Source organism: Rhododendron vialii, chromosome 2a (genome assembly GCF_030253575.1).
Source record: "Rhododendron vialii isolate Sample 1 chromosome 2a, ASM3025357v1".
Classification (NCBI taxonomy): domain Eukaryota; kingdom Viridiplantae; phylum Streptophyta; class Magnoliopsida; order Ericales; family Ericaceae; genus Rhododendron; species Rhododendron vialii.
In genome coordinates, this window is record NC_080558.1 from 31,014,858 (window position 1) to 31,034,259 (window position 19,402).

At 40.1% G+C, this 19,402-nt stretch overlaps 3 protein-coding genes across 3 annotated transcripts; 1 reads left to right on the plus strand and 2 right to left on the minus strand.

Annotated features, from left to right (window-relative positions):
* Positions 1-6,091: 6,091 nt before the first annotated feature.
* Positions 6,092-7,426, minus strand: LOC131317422 (uncharacterized). Its single transcript, XM_058346977.1, has 3 exons — positions 7,096-7,426; positions 6,514-6,854; positions 6,092-6,370 (listed from the first exon to the last, which is right to left on the minus strand). Exons 1-3 carry the CDS (start codon positions 7,424-7,426, stop codon positions 6,092-6,094), a joined length of 951 nt encoding a protein of 316 aa, XP_058202960.1.
* A 1,190-nt stretch (positions 7,427-8,616) lies between these two features.
* LOC131315952 (cold-regulated 413 inner membrane protein 1, chloroplastic-like) lies at positions 8,617-14,747 on the plus strand. The gene is made up of 6 exons (XM_058345203.1): positions 8,617-8,875; positions 8,963-9,088; positions 11,303-11,398; positions 11,540-11,604; positions 13,667-13,736; positions 14,365-14,747. Exons 1-6 carry the CDS (start codon positions 8,631-8,633, stop codon positions 14,528-14,530), a joined length of 768 nt encoding a protein of 255 aa, XP_058201186.1. The 5' UTR covers positions 8,617-8,630; the 3' UTR covers positions 14,531-14,747.
* A 961-nt stretch (positions 14,748-15,708) lies between these two features.
* LOC131315951 (PLASMODESMATA CALLOSE-BINDING PROTEIN 2-like) lies at positions 15,709-19,002 on the minus strand. Its single transcript, XM_058345202.1, has 4 exons — positions 18,678-19,002; positions 16,950-17,474; positions 16,296-16,386; positions 15,709-16,217 (listed from the first exon to the last, which is right to left on the minus strand). The coding sequence occupies exons 1-4, from the start codon at positions 18,739-18,741 to the stop codon at positions 16,052-16,054; spliced, it is 846 nt and encodes a 281-aa protein (XP_058201185.1). The 5' UTR covers positions 18,742-19,002; the 3' UTR covers positions 15,709-16,051.
* Between the last annotated feature and the right edge of the window lie 400 nt (positions 19,003-19,402).

Below are 19,402 nucleotides of genomic sequence, written 5' to 3' on the forward strand. Positions count from 1 at the left end.
TTCGGCTAGGGTTCAATGCATCAAATAATGTGGCAGAGTATGAGGCACTCTTAGCTGGCTTGAGAAGTGCAAAAACCCTAAAAGCAGAACGGGTTAGGGTATATTGTGATTCACAGCTTGTAGTCCATCAATTGTCCGGGCAATATGAAACCCGGAGCGAGAAGATGGCGGCCTATGTATAGGCAGCCAGAGATCTGCTTGATACATTCGAAAATGTGTATATTGAGCAGATAAGTTCTGGAAAGAATGCTCACGCAAATTTGTTAGCATGGTTAGCTGCAGCCATACCAACTGAGTTTAAAAGAAAGGTAGCAGTAGAGTATCTGACTAAGCCGAGCATAGGGAGAAGTATGGAGATGGTCTTGGACGTGAACCAGGGACCAAGTTGGATGGACCCCCAATTGTGGAGTTTTTACGAGACGAAATACTCCCTTCAGACAAAAAGGAGGCTCACAAGATAAGGACCAAATCTACTAGGTTTTGGTTGTCCCCAGAAGGAAAATTGTATTGAAAGTCTTTTACAGGTCCCTATTTGCTTTGCGTGCACCCCGAAATGGTTCAGAAGTTTCTCCACGAGATTCACAAGGGAACATGTGGAAGCCATGCTAGGGGCAGGTCCATTGCCCATCGAGCAATCACCCAAGGTTACTGGTGGCCGTACATGCAAGAAGATGCTAAGGTTTACGTAAAAATCTGTTAGAAGTGTCAAAAGTTCTCACCAATGATACGAATCCCAACAGAAGATTTGGTGCCACTAACGAGTCCCTGGCCATTTGCCCAATGGGACATGGACATCGTAGGTTCGCTCCACAAAGCAACGGGAAATAGGAGATTTCTGCTGGTAGCAACGGATTATTTCACCAAATGGATTGAGGCAGAACCTTTGGCTAAAATAACTGAACCTATGATAGAGAGGTTTGTATGGAAAAGCATAATTACTCGATATGGGGTCCCTTATTCATTGATTACAGATAATGGATCCCAATTTCAGAAAAAGTTCAAAGCATTTTGTGCCCAGTATGGAATAAGGAACTACTACTCGACCCCAGCCTACCCTTAAAGTAATGGGCAGGCAGAAGCTTCCAACAAAACCATTTTTGATGGGATCAAGAAGAGGTTGGATAAAGCAAAGGGGAAGTGGCCTGACGAATTGCCACTGGTTTTATGGGCGCACCGAACAATGCCTAGGAGGTCTACGGGAGAGACCCCCTATTCATTAGCATATGGAACAGAGGCTGTTATTCCTTTAGAAGTAGGTCTGCCGACCAACAGGACCACTTTGGTTGAAAGTGGAGGCAATGACAGAGCCCTGGAGATTGAATTAGATCTTGCCGAGGAACGAAGAGAGTGGGCCCTGGTGCATTTGGCCTCATACCAAGAGCAGCTGATAAAAAGCTACAACAAGAATGTCCACCCACGAGAGTTTGGTGTTGGAGACCTTGTGCTTCGAAAGGTGCTCGGCAACACTAAGGTGGCCAATGAGGGTAAGTTAGGTGCCAATTGGGAAGGCCCATATTGAGTCACTGAGATAGTGGGCATTGGGGCTTATCGATTGGCCAACCTGGACGGGAACCCGGTGCCAAGGCCTTGGAATGTCCATAATTTGAGAAAGTTCTTTTTTTGAATAGATTCAAGTATATTTTTTAGGATGCACATCGTGATTGTGTGGGAGTTACGAACATAACTCTCTTGTGTCTTATTCTTTGTTAGTTGCAAGGGGTACGAGTAACGCCCCATTGAGTTTTGAGTTATGAATTCTGATTTTGAATTATGAAATATTCTTCTTTTTTTTAGCAAATTTTTATTCTGGGTATTAGAATATGCAGTATGGCACTCATTCTTCAACCTTCCTTCATATTAGGGAGCAGAGAGTGGGCCCATACGCTTTCTTTGCATACATACGAGAATATGTAGTTGATTGTCTAAAGTACGAGTGAACTTAGGCATATATCCAAGTACGTGAAACTTGGAAAGCATACACGAATATGCACAGACAACTAAGTACGAGCAAACTTAGCTGGTTATCCAAGCACGAATAAACCTGGGATGCATACGAGGAGATGCAATCATCTGAGTAAAAATTCACAAACAAACTTAGTATGTATGAATACATACAACACTGCCTGAGTACGAACACACTTAGAATGCATACGAGAACATGCAGATATAGTTCAAGTACGAAGCACTTGGCATACATATGATAAACATGCAAGTACATTTGGGCACCGAACTAAGTATGAATAAACTCAGAATTCACGGATTGTCTAAATACAAAAAACTTAGACATACGAACATGTTCAAGTATGAACAAGCTTGGGGTTGCATACGGATACATGCATAAGTACGAGAAACTTAACCAAGTACGAAACACTTAGCTAAATATGCATCTGGAAAGGAACTTTGGCATCAAAAAAATGAAATTTAAAGCCAAGAAAGGCCAAACAAAACAGTGTTCAGGCCAGACAGGGCCACAAAAGGCCAAAACACCTATGTTAAACAAAGTTTTTTTATATACTTGTGCCACGCAGGGCCAGTTCAACTATTTGAAAGATTCGGATTGTCTGTCAAAGGGAGGAGATTGTACTTATTCATCTTCAGTAAGATCTTGAACAGTCGCTAGAGAAGCTGGTGCAGTAATGTCCTCCGCAGCAATATCTCCCCCAGGTTGACCACCATTGGCTTCCTTCTGGCCAGGGTTGGACGTATCAGTCGTTTGGTCGATATTTGCTACCTGCTGATCGGGGACAACGATATTGAGCCCTTTGTCCAAACTCCCCTCTTCCACTACTGTTTCATCTTCGGAAATGGCTTGTGTGCTCGGTAGGTCATTGTTGGTCCATAAAGGGGAAGACTCAGGTGCTCCAATCTTTGTAAGACAAGCTGTCTAAGAGGCAGCCTAAATCCGATCTTGAATCACAGGGATTTGATTTTTGTAGCTCTTAGTGGTTACGTTGATCCCTTCATTATACCCCTGCTGGTATGCATCTTTCGCTTCGTTCTTGCTTGACTCTAGCTCCATAATAGTTTGGTTCAAACTATCTTCGGCACAGTCGAGCTTACCTTTTAGTTTGTTCACCTCCCCACGGGCTTGGTTTCTTTCTCTCTCAAGCCTGATTATTGTGCGTTGCAATTGGGAGTTCTCATTTGCCAGCTTGGCACGTTGGGGTTCAGATTGGCCGAGTTTTTGGGCCATAGCTACCATCTTCTGAATTGTCTGGAAATCCAAACAGTTAACGCAATTACAAGAAGATATGATTTAAGTGATTAGTAAATAAATTTCGAGGAAGGTTACCTTAGCACTGTGGGTCATAAATGAGCCAAGGGGGTTATCATGAGAGCATGCAACCTCTCTTTGCATGTCTCCTGGCAGTAGAAAAGCCTGAGATAATGCAATGGCTGTCCCCTCAGATTCTACACTGTCTCGAGCAGTGATAGGCCGATTCCCATAAGTGAGTGGAGGAGCCCAAATAGGAGTTGAAGTCGATGAGGACTGAGGAAGGGGCCTTTAAAGTGATGGTTCCACCCGTTGACGTTTGTCCCGGTGGCTATTGTCAATTTCTTCCTGAGAAAACCCAAGGGGAGCATCAGTTTGAATGTGGGCTCGACGACCATGGCCCTGAGAGCCACTGTTGCTTCGAGCAATGCGACGACCTTGACCTGCGCTAGGAATGGTGAGAAGGTCCCCAAGGTCGATTGGCTGGTTCATCTCTTGAGGAGGAGAAGGGGTATAGCCGCTTAATGTGGACGTTGATGCTTCTTCAGCCAAAGTGATTGGCTCGCTTTGGAAGGGAGGCGTTTGAGAACGCCTTTCTTCTTCTTGCTCGGGATGTGAGGTGGAGGGACCAGCAGTAATCAGGTTATCAGCTGCACGGGTACGACGATCAATAAACCCGCCATAGGAAGCCCTGTAACTAAGAAGAATTTGGGGAGCCCTTGCTCGGCCAGCAAGATAAGTACCCTGTCTGTTGAATGCTAATACCTGCCTGATATCCGCAACGTGGACCTGAGGGGTGATGATGGGATAACCCTGGTTGACATTTGTGGCTACAACAACATACGAAACACAGAAATGTTAGTTAAAGCACGAAGAAGCTTTGACTAAAGACAGACAAAACACGAGGAGAGCACTAACGTGGGCTTCCAAATCTGTGAGGGGCATGAAAACCTTTCACTTGGCCGTCCTCATCCCTGGGTTCGAAGTTTCCCGTAACGATGAGGAAGTCATCATTGTCTCCCCGGGCAGAGTCAGGAAGTTCAAGCACGAGTCTTTTTCTGGAATCTCTACTTTTGAGATAATAAGTAAGGGCATCCTTTGTCCTCGAGACGCTGTACAAATGATGGATATCGTGCAGACCTAGGGATGTGCCTAGCATCTGGTTTAGAGCATTTATGCCCATGACTACCCGAAAAAAATTGGCAGAAACCTGCATTGGGGACAAACGATAATGGGCTAAAACGTGACGAAGCAAGGGTGCTAGGGGAAACCTAACCCCACCTTCAACAATAGCAACTACTGGTATATAAAGGGTGTCATGATCTGGACACTCACGAAGGGCGTCCACAGGGGCGAGGGTGATGGCAACATTCTCAGGGATCTCGTAGCGAGATCTGAAGTTAGCCATAGCCTGGGGTGTGTTACAATGCTGTCTAAATCTCCCCATTGTTGAAAAGTATGTTTTACAGAGAGGGTATCGAAGAAACCCTAAGAAACAACTAAACCCTAAATCTACGAAAGAAATAGGGCGAAATGGGGAGCAAAGACTTACAATGGATCGGTGATCGGAGTTCCTAATGCAGAAAAGAGGAGACCTTGAGAGGGTGAACAGAGCTCCAATGACGGGTGTGTACGAATAGTCTTTTTTGCAGAAAAAGAGAGAGAGCGGGTTTAAAATGGGACGAAAACCCAAAAATACCCTAATAAGTGGGGTGGCGTATGTGAAATGTCACCCCAGACGCCGTTTGGGTGTTCCGTTCCCGAAAAAACATCCGTCCGCATTTAATGTAAGCAATATGATGAATGCCACGTGTAAAGCTTAGGACTAAAAAGCCTGTCCAGGCCGAGCGAAGAGATGTTTTTGCCTTTGCTAATGATGAAAATTGCACCAAATTTATGAAATAAGGTGCAGGAACAGAATAAATTTGCTCGGTAATTAAGAGCTTTACTCATCATCTGAGTAAAACATAATGAGTAAAGCTGGGGAGCAATTATAGGAAGGTATTCCCGAACAGATCCAAGGAGGGCCCGAACATGTTGTAAGGGGGAGTCATCGTGTTATACAGTATTCGGCAATATGGACCAGTGACATGAGAAGTCATTGGTCCAGGAAGGTTGTACGGGGTCTAGGTCCGGTTAACATGAGAAGTTATTGGTTCAAGAGACTAATAAAAAGAACAATGACATGAGAAGTCACTAGTCCAAGTAGCTTGTCCGGTAATGAGAAGGTCGAACAGAAGGAGAGCTTCTAAGAAGACAATGGTCCAAATAATTGATAAAGGACCAGTTACATGTGAAGTGACTGGTCCAGGCAGTCTGTTCGGCGATGAGACAGCCGAACAAGGAAAGAAATCCAATCAGATATTGGAGTAAAGGGAACACTCTGGAAAGGTCTAGAGACAGTGGTATTCCGTTAAGGAATGAGATCTCGAGAATGTAGGATCTGGAAAAGATACCCAACAGGAATGGGGTGGTCGGCTTGTTATGGATAGAGTCTTACAAGGATTAAGGTAATGAACTGATAAGGGAACGAGAATCCAAGATATCTTGGGTTTCCTATACGAGGTAGGAAACCTAGGGCAACACGAATACTTGGGCAGCAAGCATCCATGAATCTGTAAATATAAGGTAAACCTAGAGGTAAAAGGTACGCAATACGTTGCATTCATATTGTTTTCCTACTGATAATTAGTGTTCATCTGCTAGTACGTGATACTAACTTAGGCATCGGAGGACCTTTGCCACGAGAGGCAAAGGTGCGCTCACCCTTTGTCTGTTTTGCAGATTAGGGTTCAGGCATAAAACCAGGGTTCCGGGTAAGAGGCACGAGAAGCCATTTTGCAATCCAATTGCTATCTTAAACATCAGTTCAAGGAATCAATTGTTTTCATCCCCTACATCAACCTTAAGTTTTGCACAACTTCTAGGGTTCTTATTTCTTATCATCTCACAATAGTTCCACAGTCTATGGTATTGTTCACCATGTGCCCCATCCACCATCTTTATAGCCTTCCTTTTAGCCCTATAAATTTGCATTTCTGAAACATCCAACATCCATTTTCTCCTAACATCATTTTGCATTGCTGTCACCTTCCAATTAGGGTCATCATTTATCTCATCCACATACTTCTTGGCCAACCACTCTGCAGATGCCCACTAGTTATGGTAAACCCTGGGACAAGTATGTTCCCCTTTAAGTCTTTTAATTTAGTAAGTTGTTGTGTCACCTACCATAAATGCATGAAGTCTCCATTGACAAGGAGGTGTTCCCCTTCTTCATCTTTGCACTTTACAGTTACCCTCCTAGATTCATTTTTTAGGTACTTGTATTGACAACCATGCCTACGATGAAACTCCTTCAAGAAAGCCCTAAAAACCCTAACATTGGGAAACAACATCCCTTCCACCAGTTTGGGATTTTCCATATCTCTTTCTTCATTGAACTCTGGGCATTTCATCTTGTTTGTCCCCTTCTTCTTCACCTTCTCATCATCTAATGAGCTGACAACACTGACATTTTCATCACTACTGTCACTTTCCTCAATCACACTAATTATCACACCTTTTCCCAAGTCCTCCTCCAAATTACTAACTGACAGATGCCCTCCTTCATCACCATCCACACCCTCACCCTCATTCACTACATATTCTCAGTCATCACCATCAGACAACAACGATGAATCCCTTAATCCATTGCAGGCAAAATCACTATCACTATCAGTATGACTGTTCCCACCATTACCACTGTCAGTAACACATTGCCCCCCTTCCCTCCCTATCTCCTACTCCTCCTCATCATCAGCATTTTCAACACAAGGATATCCCCCCTGATATCCCAAGTCTTGAAGACCAAATTCTACTCCCTCCCACTCCACCCCAACCCCTCCTCATCATCCTCTTCAACATCAAATGGGTAACAAAACACTCAATATCCTTATCCTTACCCTCATAGAGAACAAACATTTCTATCATATCTACATCACTAGTAATCTCAGATAACCCATTCTCTACACTATGACCTGGTCTTAAATAGAAAAATGAGCGCCATGAGTGACACTCTATTTCTTGCATTGCACTCACTAAGTCAACATAGGAAAACTCATAAGGTATAACTCTTGAATAACATATATCCCCATCAATGTAGCTGTGGAATGGATTTCCTTCAAATTTCCCACCAAATTTAATATTCAATTGAATCCTTCCATCCCCCATTTTCAATTATTAAATGCAAGAAGCCCAATAAGAAAAAGAAAAAGAAATCACCAAATCAGTGTCTTGTATGGCTGTACATAAACAATAACAAACATGGGAACCACAAATCCATAACATTATTTCAGGGGGACCACAAATCCAAAACATGTTTAAAAAGTTAAAAAAATTCCCTTTACAAGGACTACAAACCCATATGACAAAATGAATTGTATACAGGAAAAACCCTAATTTTTTTGACATTACAGAGAGAGAGCATGTAGAACCCAAGATAGAAAACCCATTTTTTAACTCATTACCTATTTTATATTTCTCGTTAGATCCGAAACCCATTTTAAATTATGAAAAACCCTAAATTTCATCATCAATTTCATAAACTCTAGTAAAACCCTAAGTTACGATATACAAAGCGAATATGTATGTATTTACCTTGCCTGCTTCAAAATCACTGTCAAATTCATCTTCGAAGTCATACTAAAATCAATCGAAATCAAACCCTAATACGTTGGTCTTCTTGTGGTGTCGATCGATCGCGTAGGATGCTACATGGTTTTGCTGAGATTACGATGTTAGGGATTGTGGGAATGCGATGGGGGATTATGGTTTTTGGGGTTATGGGTTGGTTATGGTAGCGAGTAGAGAGAGAGAAGCTGTCGTGTGAGGTGGAGAGAAATGGAGTGTGGGAAGAAAAAGAATATATAAGATAGGGTAAATTGGTCTTTCCAGCCATTCTGTCCAACGGCATTAGGTCTCCCAAACGAAAACTTTAATGAGGGGGTCTGGCCGTAGCGAGAATTCATGGAGGGTTGTCCGTGAAAAACAGGTAAACGTTGAGGGGTATCTAAGTAAATAATCCTATAATTAATTGTTAGTAATGTTAAAACTTTTTTCTATCAATTTTAGTATTTTATCTTAATAAAGGAATATAATGTAGATATACATAAAATATAGGGGGTAAATTATAGTTTTTTAATAAGTTACGGATAACCTTAGTTCAGTTTCAGTAATTTGTTTCTTTTCCATTTTTTTTATGTTATGAACTGTACTTCCTAGTGGTATTAAACTTAATTCTGAATGTAACATTTTTTCCTTTTCTTGTGAGATACATACTTGAGTTTTATTTTTGATAAAATCCGTAAACCGATCCGCAAGTCATGAATTATTAGATTGGAACCGAACTGTACTACTATTGATCTGGAGCAGCCCTATGTTAATATTAAACAATGGGACACGGCGACTACTAGTTCAGGCTCCAACTGAAACTCTATCTCTCTCTCTCCTCCGGCCAATAGAGACGGACGTGAAGATGCTGACTCTCTCTCTCTCCTCGCCACGGCCTTTCTCTCTCCACAATAAACAATTGCCCTATCTGAGATCATCTCCGCCTCAGGAGACCAGGCTCCTTCACTCCACTCAACAACACTCCACTTCCTTCCTCTTCAACCCCCTCAGGTACGTACTCATTCAAACATATTCAAACCTAAATTCCCGCAACTCTACGATTACACGTGTTATAGTATATGTCATATGTATTTGCAGTGTTTCGAGTAATCGGGAGACGATGGCGATGATGAAGAAGAACAAAGGCAAAGGGTTTGGGGCTGTTTGTTACTCTGCGCCTCTCACTCCTCGGAACCTACAGTTGATCTCCACTGTTTCTACCGCGTAATGATCTTTCTCTCTCTCTCATTTGATTGATATTGCCACAGGAGCCCATGGCGGCCTGAATCACATGTATTTTTAGATTAATAACAATTAAGATAGCTTATAATATAAATATTGGAGTGCAATTTTGTTCACCCTCTTTAAAAGAGGGGGAATGTTACCCTCTTTTCTATTGGTTGAAATGGTGTAGATCCCACTACAAAGTGATGTCATGCTTACCATGCAATACACTTTTTGATAAGCATGACATCACTTTGTGGTGGGATCCACACCATTTCAACCTATAGAAAGGAGGGTAATGTTCACCCTCTTACGTGGAGGGTGAACAAAACTCAACTCGAAGAAATATTGCTACTTATTAGTTTTGAGATGAAGACGAGATTAAGTATATACACATAATTGCATTTTTGAAGTTTATAAACACAATTGGGTAATGACCTCTCTCTCTCTTTCTTTTTTTTTGGTAATGACCTCTCTCTCTTTCTTTCTCTCTCTTGCGCTAATTTCTGAGAGATGCTACATACACTACCATCTATTCACTACACCATTCACTACATCTTCTGTGGAGCTCATCTTGGATCCCAAAAAAATACAGAAAAAATGTCCATAAATTTTAGAATAATATTTTATGGGGCTTTGTAAAAAATCAGCTCCAACAAATATCGATAAGTATTATTTCTTGATTCGTAGGGACGAAACTGAACAGTTGAGCAGTTTCGCCCCTACAAATTAAGAAATAATACTTACCGATATTCGTTAGAGCTGATTTTTTACAGGGTCCCATAATATATTATTTTAAAATTTATGAACATTTTTCTGTATTTTTTTGGGATCCGAGGTGGGCCCTACAAAAAATGTAATGGATAATGCAGTGGTTTGAGGTAGTATACCTAGACTTATTGTTACATTGATATTGCCGTAGGAGCTGCGTAGAAATAAAATACTCCATTTATTATTCCGTGTTGGAATGATGAAAACGATTGTGAAGCCTGTCATAGTATAAATATATAAATAGTCATTTGGGATAACCGAGTCTCTTGTAGAGGATAAATTTGCTGCGTTGTTTGTGGTTAGGAAATTCGGACCACATATTTATTGGTATTCAATTAACATGATTTTAAACCGCAATTAAGCGTTTCAACGACGAAATCTACGATATGAACAGATCCACAGTTAAGTGTTTCGACGATGACTATAATATGAACCGGTTATTGAATTCAGTCCAGCTAGGGGCGGAAAATGCTGAACTGCACGGGGTGCAGTTTTGCCGGAAACCGGTGACAATGGATTTCCTTTGAAATTGGTTAATGAATAAAAAATAATTGAAGTCATGTTGGCCCATTGATCAGATTGAATTGGTTTTTGGCAAAGTAACTAACAAAAATGAGGTTCACTCTACCTGTTGTGGTGGTGTCCGACCTTTGGTGCGAGCCCCTTGGGCCCACCTGTCGTAGTGCTGCGATTCGCGGCGAGGCTCTTGGGCGCAGCGTCAGTTGGGCTGGCTCCCACATCAGGAGTTTGGGTTTGTGCGTGTGTGTTTATAAGGTTCACTCTATCTCTCCCAGTCAGCAATTGCCTAGGTGAGTTGGTAGGTGAAGTTACCTTCTTGACCTCCATCAAAAAAAAAAAAAAACTATCAAAAATGAGGAAATTGGGTTTTGAAAGGAGTGACAGATTGCTTCTTGAAATTTGTTGTGTAGAATCTAGTAATTGGTGTAATGGGTGATGGAGTTAATAGTATATTGGATATGATCTACTTCTTTCATTTTATATCATTCATTCATTTCTTATGTTTGCTGATATTGTTCACCCATTATTACTCTATAAGTGGGCAGAAAACTCGAGGGAAAGAAAACAGATATTTTGGAACACCTTTCTTTCTTTGGCCTACACACAGAGAGAGTTAGAGAGAGAATCTTCTCCACTTTCGCCTAAAAAAATATGTTAGCAGATAATTATGACCCATATCCCCATATCTGTATCCAAATTTGGATCTGTATCGGGTACCCTCCATTTTTAGGTTGGAAATGCTGGTCAGTTAGATATAGACCCGTATCATATACCTGCACCCAAATCCGTGTGACATAGCTCATATTTACAATTTATCTTACAAGCTTTACATTCAAATTGGTGTCTCTTTACATTTATCTTTACAAGTTTTACAATTTTTTACCTTGCAATATGCTCTGATGTTAATCCAATTTTCCTCTCTAGGGTCTTAATGCTTGCAAAGGGAACTGCGATCCGCAAATCCTTTCTTGTTCCTTTATTTGCTCTGCAAGCACCTCCAATCATCATTTCATGGATCAAGTAAGCCTTTGAGCATTATTCTCTATCTTTTTTGCTAGGTAAATTATGTGTACTTCATTTCCCTTAACATTGTAGTTCTTATTAATCAAGCATAAAATTTTCAGATCATGACTCATCAAGCTTGTTAATATTGCCGTGCAGGGGTGAATATGGTATTTGGACTGCATTCTTGGCGCTTATTGTTCGTCTCTTCTTCTTTATTCCTGGTAGGTTCTTTAGGTACCACAGTGATAGGAATGTACACTTGTGCAATCGTTCTGAGCATAGTCTGGTACCTTTTATTTACTCGTTTTTAATAGCTTAATTTGGTCAATTCTCAGCAATCAATCTCCATACTGGTATTCCTTCAAGTTTCCTTGTATGTGTTTTTGGGAAAAATACAAGAACTTGCCCGAAGGCTTTGGAAATTAATCCTTATAGATACTTTTTGGGACTACTTTGATATTTATGAAATGAATTTAATTGCTTTTGTTAACCAGTGTTGATCAACTTGAACAAACCGCAAAGATAAGTTTACTTCACAAAAACCTCAAACTTGGCATGATAGGATTTAGCTTTAGATGGTGTTGGCAATTTCCCATGGGAGCAAATCCTTGGTCTTGTAATTGGCTTGTGTATAATACTAGAATGGACTTGATAGATTAGAAGACAGTATCAGTCACATCTCCATGACACTCCAAGATATCATTGCCTGACACGTCGACGACAAGTTTTCAAAGTGCTCTATTTTAGTATTCTTATTCATGCTGTTTTTTAGTCTTATGTCGTGTTGACCTTGCCATAACAAATCTTAGTGCATTGTTCTGGAGACCCCACTCAATGGGCTCTGAAGTGGGTCTTAAACATTGCTAATTTCAAACTCAGTAGGTGCCCCTGCCCTGCTCCTGATTTGGTTTCGATTCCAGCTTTTTGTTGAGGTGTGTATCGGTTTTCTGAAGACCAACCAGTTCCCTTTGCCAACCACCATCCATCAAAGCCCGCCCAAAGGCGCCCAATGGGCTAAAAAGTGATAGATTTGGGCTACGGTTTTTTATTCCCCTATTAGCGGAAGCCTAGTCACGTTTGCGATAGACTTGAGCACAATTCTCATTGAGTACGTAGGGCTAGCATACGTATGCTTTCATGAAATCAATTTGTCAGTCTTCATGAGCTGGAGTTTAAAGAGTGTAAACATTTGGAGACATCTAACCCAAGATCAGGAATCTCTGGAATGCTTGAGCCTAGCTTGAATAACTAGGAAAACCAATTTTGGACAAGCCCCTAACCCTCCCACACAAATGTGGCCCCGTTTGCACATGGTGTTGATGGACAGATTTGAGGCGAATGAAAGGCCTGGGATGGAGACTGGGCCGAGGTTGCCACAAAGACCCAACTCTATAACATTATCAAAAAAGGGCGTCATCCAACCAAGATCCAATTGTCTGGGAATGTTGTCCTGATATATATATGGTAGGCGAATTGTCCAAAAACCTATATTTGTGGTAGAATTGGTTGCTAACAGAGAGAAACTTCGTCATAGCTACATTACCATAAACTCTGGTTTTGTTTTGTAAATGGGTTGTATCCCCTTGACGCCATTTCAATAAAGTACTTATCAAAAAAATAATAATAATTCATAAACTCTAGAGTCTGGATGGATCTTGTTCGAGTGAGTGGGTAATCTATTCTCCTTATCCCATTTATCGATTGAATGTTTGGATTCCTTATGGTTTCATCAGGCAATTAAACCACTTGGTAATCTAACTGAGAGAAACTTCACCTTGCACAAGTCAATATGTCTTGCCTCCCCTAATGCGGGGTTTTGAAGTTGGTGTAGATTCTTGGCCCATTGCCAAAAGCTTTAGTTTACTGTAGCTCCATCACCATGTCCTCTGGTTGGGTCTTGTTCGAGTGAGTGCATAGCTATTCTCCTTTGCCTATTTATGAGATTGAATGTGTTGATGCTTTATGGTTTATCAATACTTATTTCAATTGGCAACTAATCCTGTAATCATCCTTCAGGATTTAGTAATTTTCTCCGTAGTCTAAAACCCATCCGCCATCAGTATTTCAGGTGGTTTCTGTCATTTGCCCTGTATGAGGAAATCTGTAAACTTCATTTGCTACAAAGAGCAAAGGAAGTAAAGAAATGAAATGGGCTATGAAGCAGGATTAAACAATTACTTTGCTTGTATTTCAATGTCATTATACTCTGTATTCTAATTTGTGCAGCAATCGGATCTGGAAATACATTCTAACAGATCCTGTTTTGGCTTTATTTGTTTGTAGGTGAACTGGAATTACCTTTTGTAGTGCTACTACTAGTAATTGTGGCTCCTTATCAGGTTATGAACCTAAGGTACGGGACTGCCTATATCTAGAGAGCTGAGACCTATAAGCACTGATACGTCAAAGTAGGTCCCGTACGCTTATTGAAGACGAATTGGGTGCAGATACACGCCGAGACATAATCGATATGCCAAATAAGAATCCAATAGTTACAGAAGTTTCTTGAATTTTGGATACAAGAGGGATCCTCGCTGCTCCATTTTTTTAAGTTTACTAATATTGGGGGGTATTTTTGCTTTTATTTTTAAATTCATTACATGTCCTACTATGTTAACTCTAACAGGGGATAAGGTTGTAGTTTATTCTTGTTTTCTGGTTGCTTCCACATCCCATCATATTGGTTTCATTACTTTTCTTGTATTAAATTTGAATGTTCAATTGTAACGACAGAAATGAATTAACTCCTACTTGTGGTTTTATTTTCCTAGATAAACAATTAAAAAATCATTAAAAAAAACATGATCGTATCCTAGGCCATATTGTATCCTACATTTTTTTTATTTCAGCCCATATCAATGTATCCGGATTGTATTGTACCCATATTCTGTCTTTACATTTGTATCCGTGCTTTCTAGGCTGAGACTTCTTTTCATTGTCTTTCAATTAATGGTCTGTTTCTTTCTTATCATTCGTGGCAGGGGAACACAAGAAGGTGTCATTCTTTCTTTGGTACTAGCAGGTTATTTAGCATTCCAGCATTTCTGGGGAGCTGGCAGCTTGAGAAGGGCATTTGACCAAGGTTCAATTGTTGCCACCTTAGCCACCATATGCATATTCGCTGTGCCATGCTTGCTTTTGATCTGACTTTGATGTGTAATGTAGAAGCATCCTTTCAACTCTCTGTAAATTATTGTATTTGTGGAGAAGATAATGTTGGAGAATGACTGTAATATCTGACCCTTTCTTCTCTAGCATAAGAGTTCAGATGAATGTTTGGTTTCTTCTCTCGTCACAATAAATTATGTTAAATGTTCCTGCATTCATTCAACAAATATAGATGAAAGACCAATTTATTATTCAATTGCTTGCTCTTCTCCGTTTGGTTAATTATTTTTATATGCTTATGTAGAAATCATGTTATGATTTGGTTCCCGTGTGATCAAAGCCTTATCTCTGCTGCACTGGGAGTTATTCATATTTGTAATCAGTTTAGTTTAAAGAACACAGTGTTTGATACTTAAATATTTGCTTTCATTTGAGTTCCATGGTTTCTCGACTACATTAGAATTCCGGTGACCACTCACTTTGATTTCAGGTACACCATTGTAAAATTTAGTCACTATAAACTTTTTTGTTGAACTAGCATTACTGTGCTGTGCCGTTTAGTGGTGCAAGTAGTGGTTTGGTTTATAAGATGGACTCTTCAAATATAGTGATTGGTCCGTGGGGAATTTGTATATACTACTGAAAAATGAGATTACTGCATTTAAGGAAACAAAATATACCCAATGGTCGGATGGTTAAATTTCTTTACTGGCATCTCAAGTGATATTCACTTCAATATATGCATGAAAGTTGGTGCGTAATCTCTGGATGGGATTCTTCATTTGAGCTTTTCTTGCAAACGCTATTTAGTAGCCATAGCAAATATCCCCAATGTGTTATAGAGGTCGTGACCTGGACAAAAATGTGTACCCTGGAACCAGGCTCTCCCCAAAAAAGTGGTTGGAAGGCTCCCCACCGACAGTCCCCTCTTGTCCCAAACCAGGATCTGAGCGGGGAACTTGGGTGTCGGGTAGGACCTTTTCGGAAATACCACCAAGTTTCATGAGACTTGGTGGGTTTGCCTAATTAAATGGCACCTTGACACAGCAACTGCATTTTCAGGTTTTGCACAACATATATTTGAAAGCATCTTTGATTGTTGCCCATACCTTGTCTGACTATTTAGGATACGATGTTCTGTATTGGGCAAAAACATAGTACATACCATGTTCCATATCTTTGCAAAAGAGGTTACTTGGGTTTAGTTCTGAATTCAGTAGCGTATTAATCATCTTATCATTGAGTCAGCTGATGGCTATTGTACACCGTCTCTGCGCTAAAGCAGTCCTAAAACCAACTTGTGTAGACTATAAATACTTATCTGTTAACTCCAGAAAGAGTAGCTGAAAATAACCTATCTTACTTGGCTCTTCCTCTCTACATGCTTCTTAGTTGAACTACGGCACAAAAGTAAAACTTTAGGCTAGCAATGATCTAGATGTAAAAGAACAGGCCTTGAGATTAATATCTGGTATGCGATGGAAAATTCACACCACCCCCGTCTGAATCACCTTCTCAATGTGATGAGAGAGAAAACAACACAATTTCTTTGTCAACTGTCTAGAGATGATTTGCTGCTAGAAGTGAGAAACAAGCCATGGTGAAGAGAAGCATTAGGTTTTGCGACACTGAATCTGCTGAGCTGGGAGATGATGTCGGTTCTGAGCCGTAGACCGTTGGTACAGAGGGGGTGGTGTAAGGATTAATCGGTGTGGTTGTGCTGTAACTGAAAACATGGATACTTTATCAGTTAGCTTGAATTCTAACCAGAAAACTAATAATAAAAGTGGTTTGTAGAAGTAACCTGGGTGGTGGCGGCGACGAAGGAATCGTTGTTGGCGGTGTTGGCGTCGAAGTAGTTGCTCTCGGTGTTGCATAATGACAGTTTCCAGAACCTGCAATAGTGCCGAGACCAACCTTCAGAAATTAAAGCTAAATCATATTATTGATGCTTAGTACATGCAAGAAGTCATGCATGTAAGAAGTCATGCTAAATCATATTATTGATAGACAATTTTGAAATAGAGTTAATCTGAAAATCTTGGTGAAAATGCAGAGAGGCTAAAGCCCAATTGCACAATTTAGGTAGAACTCTTCATTACCTGTTTTCTGCTTCGAGTGTTCAGAGAACACAAAAAACTAATTTTGGTAATTTGTTAACTATTTCAGCAAACATCAACAATATGTTTTTAGTTGTCTGTTACTCCACTATTTCAGGAAACGCTACCTACTTGTTTGGCGAACAGTGATGTACTCCTGTACTCCTGTTTTCATTTTGCGGAGAACACAAAAGTACTGTTTTGCGAAAATTGTTTCCGCACAAAAGCTAAAACAGTAAACACTGAGTGCTTCTGAACTTCTCATTGGTTTTCCTTCCGAAACAACAAAAATTTTAAAATGAAGAAAATAATAGGACATAGATGTTTGGTTGGAATTTTTGTGGATATGCATATCTTACTTGGATCAGTGTAGGTGAGCTGTGCTACCCCACCGAAAACGCAGCTAGTTGGAACTGGATTCTTCTGGTAGTAATCATTGAATGCATACGAAGCATGATTTCGGATAGTGTTTGGATTGTAACAGCTTTGCCCTGCCTGAATTGCTGAACAATCTGCACCTCCATAGCCACAAGCATAGTCAAGACCCACCTGCAAAGCAGTTTCTGAAGCAGTAGGGCTTGCGACACACCAAGCCCCTCCTGATGTTGTAGGCGTGGTGGTGGTGGTGGTGGTCGGAGGCGGTGGAGCCATGGTTGGTATGGTAGTGGTTGGTGGAGGCAATGTGGTGATTAGTGGCGGTGGTGGACTTGCCGGAAGTATTATGGGTGTTGCTGTAGTTGGAGGAGTTGGGTTGATAATGGGTATAGTGTCCAGTTGGGTAGAAGCAGATATTGAAGGTGTGAATATTACTGGAAGTTGTTCATACTCTAGCTTTTTGCTTTGATGAATTGCTTCAAGAGGCGGTTTTACTGCAATGCTTGGATCTGAAGACATTCCAAAATCAGGGTAAGTTATTCATTCCTTTCTGTACATGCAAAGGTTTGCATTGATTCCATTTTATCATGCCAATGCCTGATATATTTAACAAATCGCACTTTTCATATTTATCATATCGATTTACAGTTTAGAAAGGAAATTCAAAATCGGAGTTAGATATTCTTTCCTTTCTTGACATGCAAAGTTTGTTTGATCCCTTTAACAAATAGCGCTTTACAGATTCATGCTATGTTTGGATCTTGGATTTGTTGAAGGGAGAGGAAGATGGAAAAAACAAAATATGCCTATTCTTCCTTTTCATTTTATGAACACAACCAAGCGGAGGAAAAAAATTCTAAAAAAAATCTAAACCCTTTCACTTAATGTTCTTTTCCCTTTGTAACACGCATCCAATTTTCAAATTTCATTCAGTGTTAGTTGTTAGCTGTATCGGCTTGTTAGGTAGAAAGATATAGAGTCCGGATATGGGCAATGGCCACATATAAATATCCAGGTGGTGTATATCTTTTGTTTGTTTGCATAAGTTTTGACCCGCTAACAAACGAGTTGTATAAGTTTATAGTATCAACAGAGAAGTCATGGGAAGTAAGTGTGGATATGTTTCAGGTTTATAATAAAAATGCTTTCATACTAATCTGAAATGTACCTCCAGATCATTGATATAGGGGAAAGCATTTAGGAACCATTGGATAGAATGAAAATGCAAAATTGTCATGTGAAAGATTAAAGAAACTCAATTTAGCCATGGAAATTGATCACTCATGAAAAATGTACGTGCAAGAAATGTTTAGGTAAGAAAAAAGACTATTTTTGGGAGGATTGTAAAACGAATCAAGCTATTCGAGCTTGAATTTTGCTCAACTCATGAAAAGCTGGTTTGAAATTTGAACACATTTTCAACCTCATGAATTCAAGAGTTTGGTTCGAATAAGCTTGCTAAGCTCTTATGCACATAAAAATAACAAGCTAAGCTCAAACACAACTTGTTAAGTTTTTTCAAGTCAAGCTTGAATTGCGCTACGCAGCTCAGTTCTAGTCTTTTACATCTGTAGTGTTTATCTTAGGGAGCAAGAATTGCAAGATCGACTTATTTTAGAATAAAATAGTAGATATAATTGTTGATTCATTTAATATGAAGAATAGCAAATCTTTTTGGGCTGGTTAGCCTTCAAACGTGATCAAGAAATTACCTGAACTAAGGAAAATAGACAAGAGGAAGAAGAATGTAAAACTCTGAAGAACTCTATCACCCATCTCCAAGAGCCACTTCAAGATCTAGTCCTGCAGTTTCTCAATCTAGCTAGAGCAATAGTAGAGCATGGGGTGGGGGGTTTCTCAATCAAGAGAAGCACCAATTGTTTTGCTTCAAAGAAGTTGTTTCAACTTTCAATAAAATGTGTATATATACATGCATATAGAAAACGATTGAAGAATCAGAGCTTTCTTGGGTTGAAGATGAAAGGAACAGACAGAAGGAATATGAGAAAACTTGAGAAAAGAGGCAGCGGGTTAGTTGAAAACTGCAAGCAAGAGGAGGTACCAAAACAGACGGAGGGGGAAAAAGTGCATGAAGAGGAAAAGGGAAAAGATTTAGTGATGTTTGGAATCTAAATCTGGTGTTTGCTCTCATCAACTGATAGTTAATTTAAACAGTCATGTTGTGGCATTTTCCTTTCTCTTTTTCGCTTACCTTTCCCCTATTCATATACTTAACTCAAAAATAGAAGTTGGAGAGAGAGAGGGAGAGAGAGATGGATTTTGTTCCTAGTACTTTCATGGTCTGAAACCAAAAGTTAAAAGTTACTAGTTGGGGATGCCATGTTGAAGTCATCACCGTCTCTCAGGATGATTCCAAAAATTTTGATTATGTGATTGTGGATATATACATTGCTAACCTTAACAACCTTTTAAATAG

Bases quoted from the DNA above. Each gene is read 5' to 3' on its own strand.
- LOC131315952 (XM_058345203.1), top strand. From the start codon at position 8,631: ATGTTAATATTAAACAATGGGACACGGCGACTACTAGTTCAGGCTCCA. The intron at 9,089-11,302 runs GTAATGATCTTT...TTTCCTCTCTAG, and splicing joins ATCTCCACTGTTTCTACCGC to GGTCTTAATGCTTGCAAAGG. The intron at 11,605-13,666 runs GTAGGTTCTTTA...ATTTGTTTGTAG, and splicing joins TCTCTTCTTCTTTATTCCTG to GTGAACTGGAATTACCTTTT.
- LOC131317422 (XM_058346977.1), bottom strand. From the start codon at position 7,426: ATGGGGGATGGAAGGATTCAATTGAATATTAAATTTGGTGGGAAATTT. The intron at 6,855-7,095 runs GTTGGGGTGGAG...GAGAATATGTAG, and splicing joins GAAGAGGATGATGAGGAGGG to TGAATGAGGGTGAGGGTGTG. The intron at 6,371-6,513 runs GTAACTGTAAAG...TACCATAACTAG, and splicing joins TAAAAAATGAATCTAGGAGG to TGGGCATCTGCAGAGTGGTT.
- LOC131315951 (XM_058345202.1), bottom strand. From the start codon at position 18,741: ATGGGTGATAGAGTTCTTCAGAGTTTTACATTCTTCTTCCTCTTGTCT. The intron at 17,475-18,677 runs GTAATTTCTTGA...GAATGTCTTCAG, and splicing joins GTCTATTTTCCTTAGTTCAG to ATCCAAGCATTGCAGTAAAA. The intron at 16,387-16,949 runs GTAAGATATGCA...GCACTATTGCAG, and splicing joins GCTCACCTACACTGATCCAA to GTTCTGGAAACTGTCATTAT.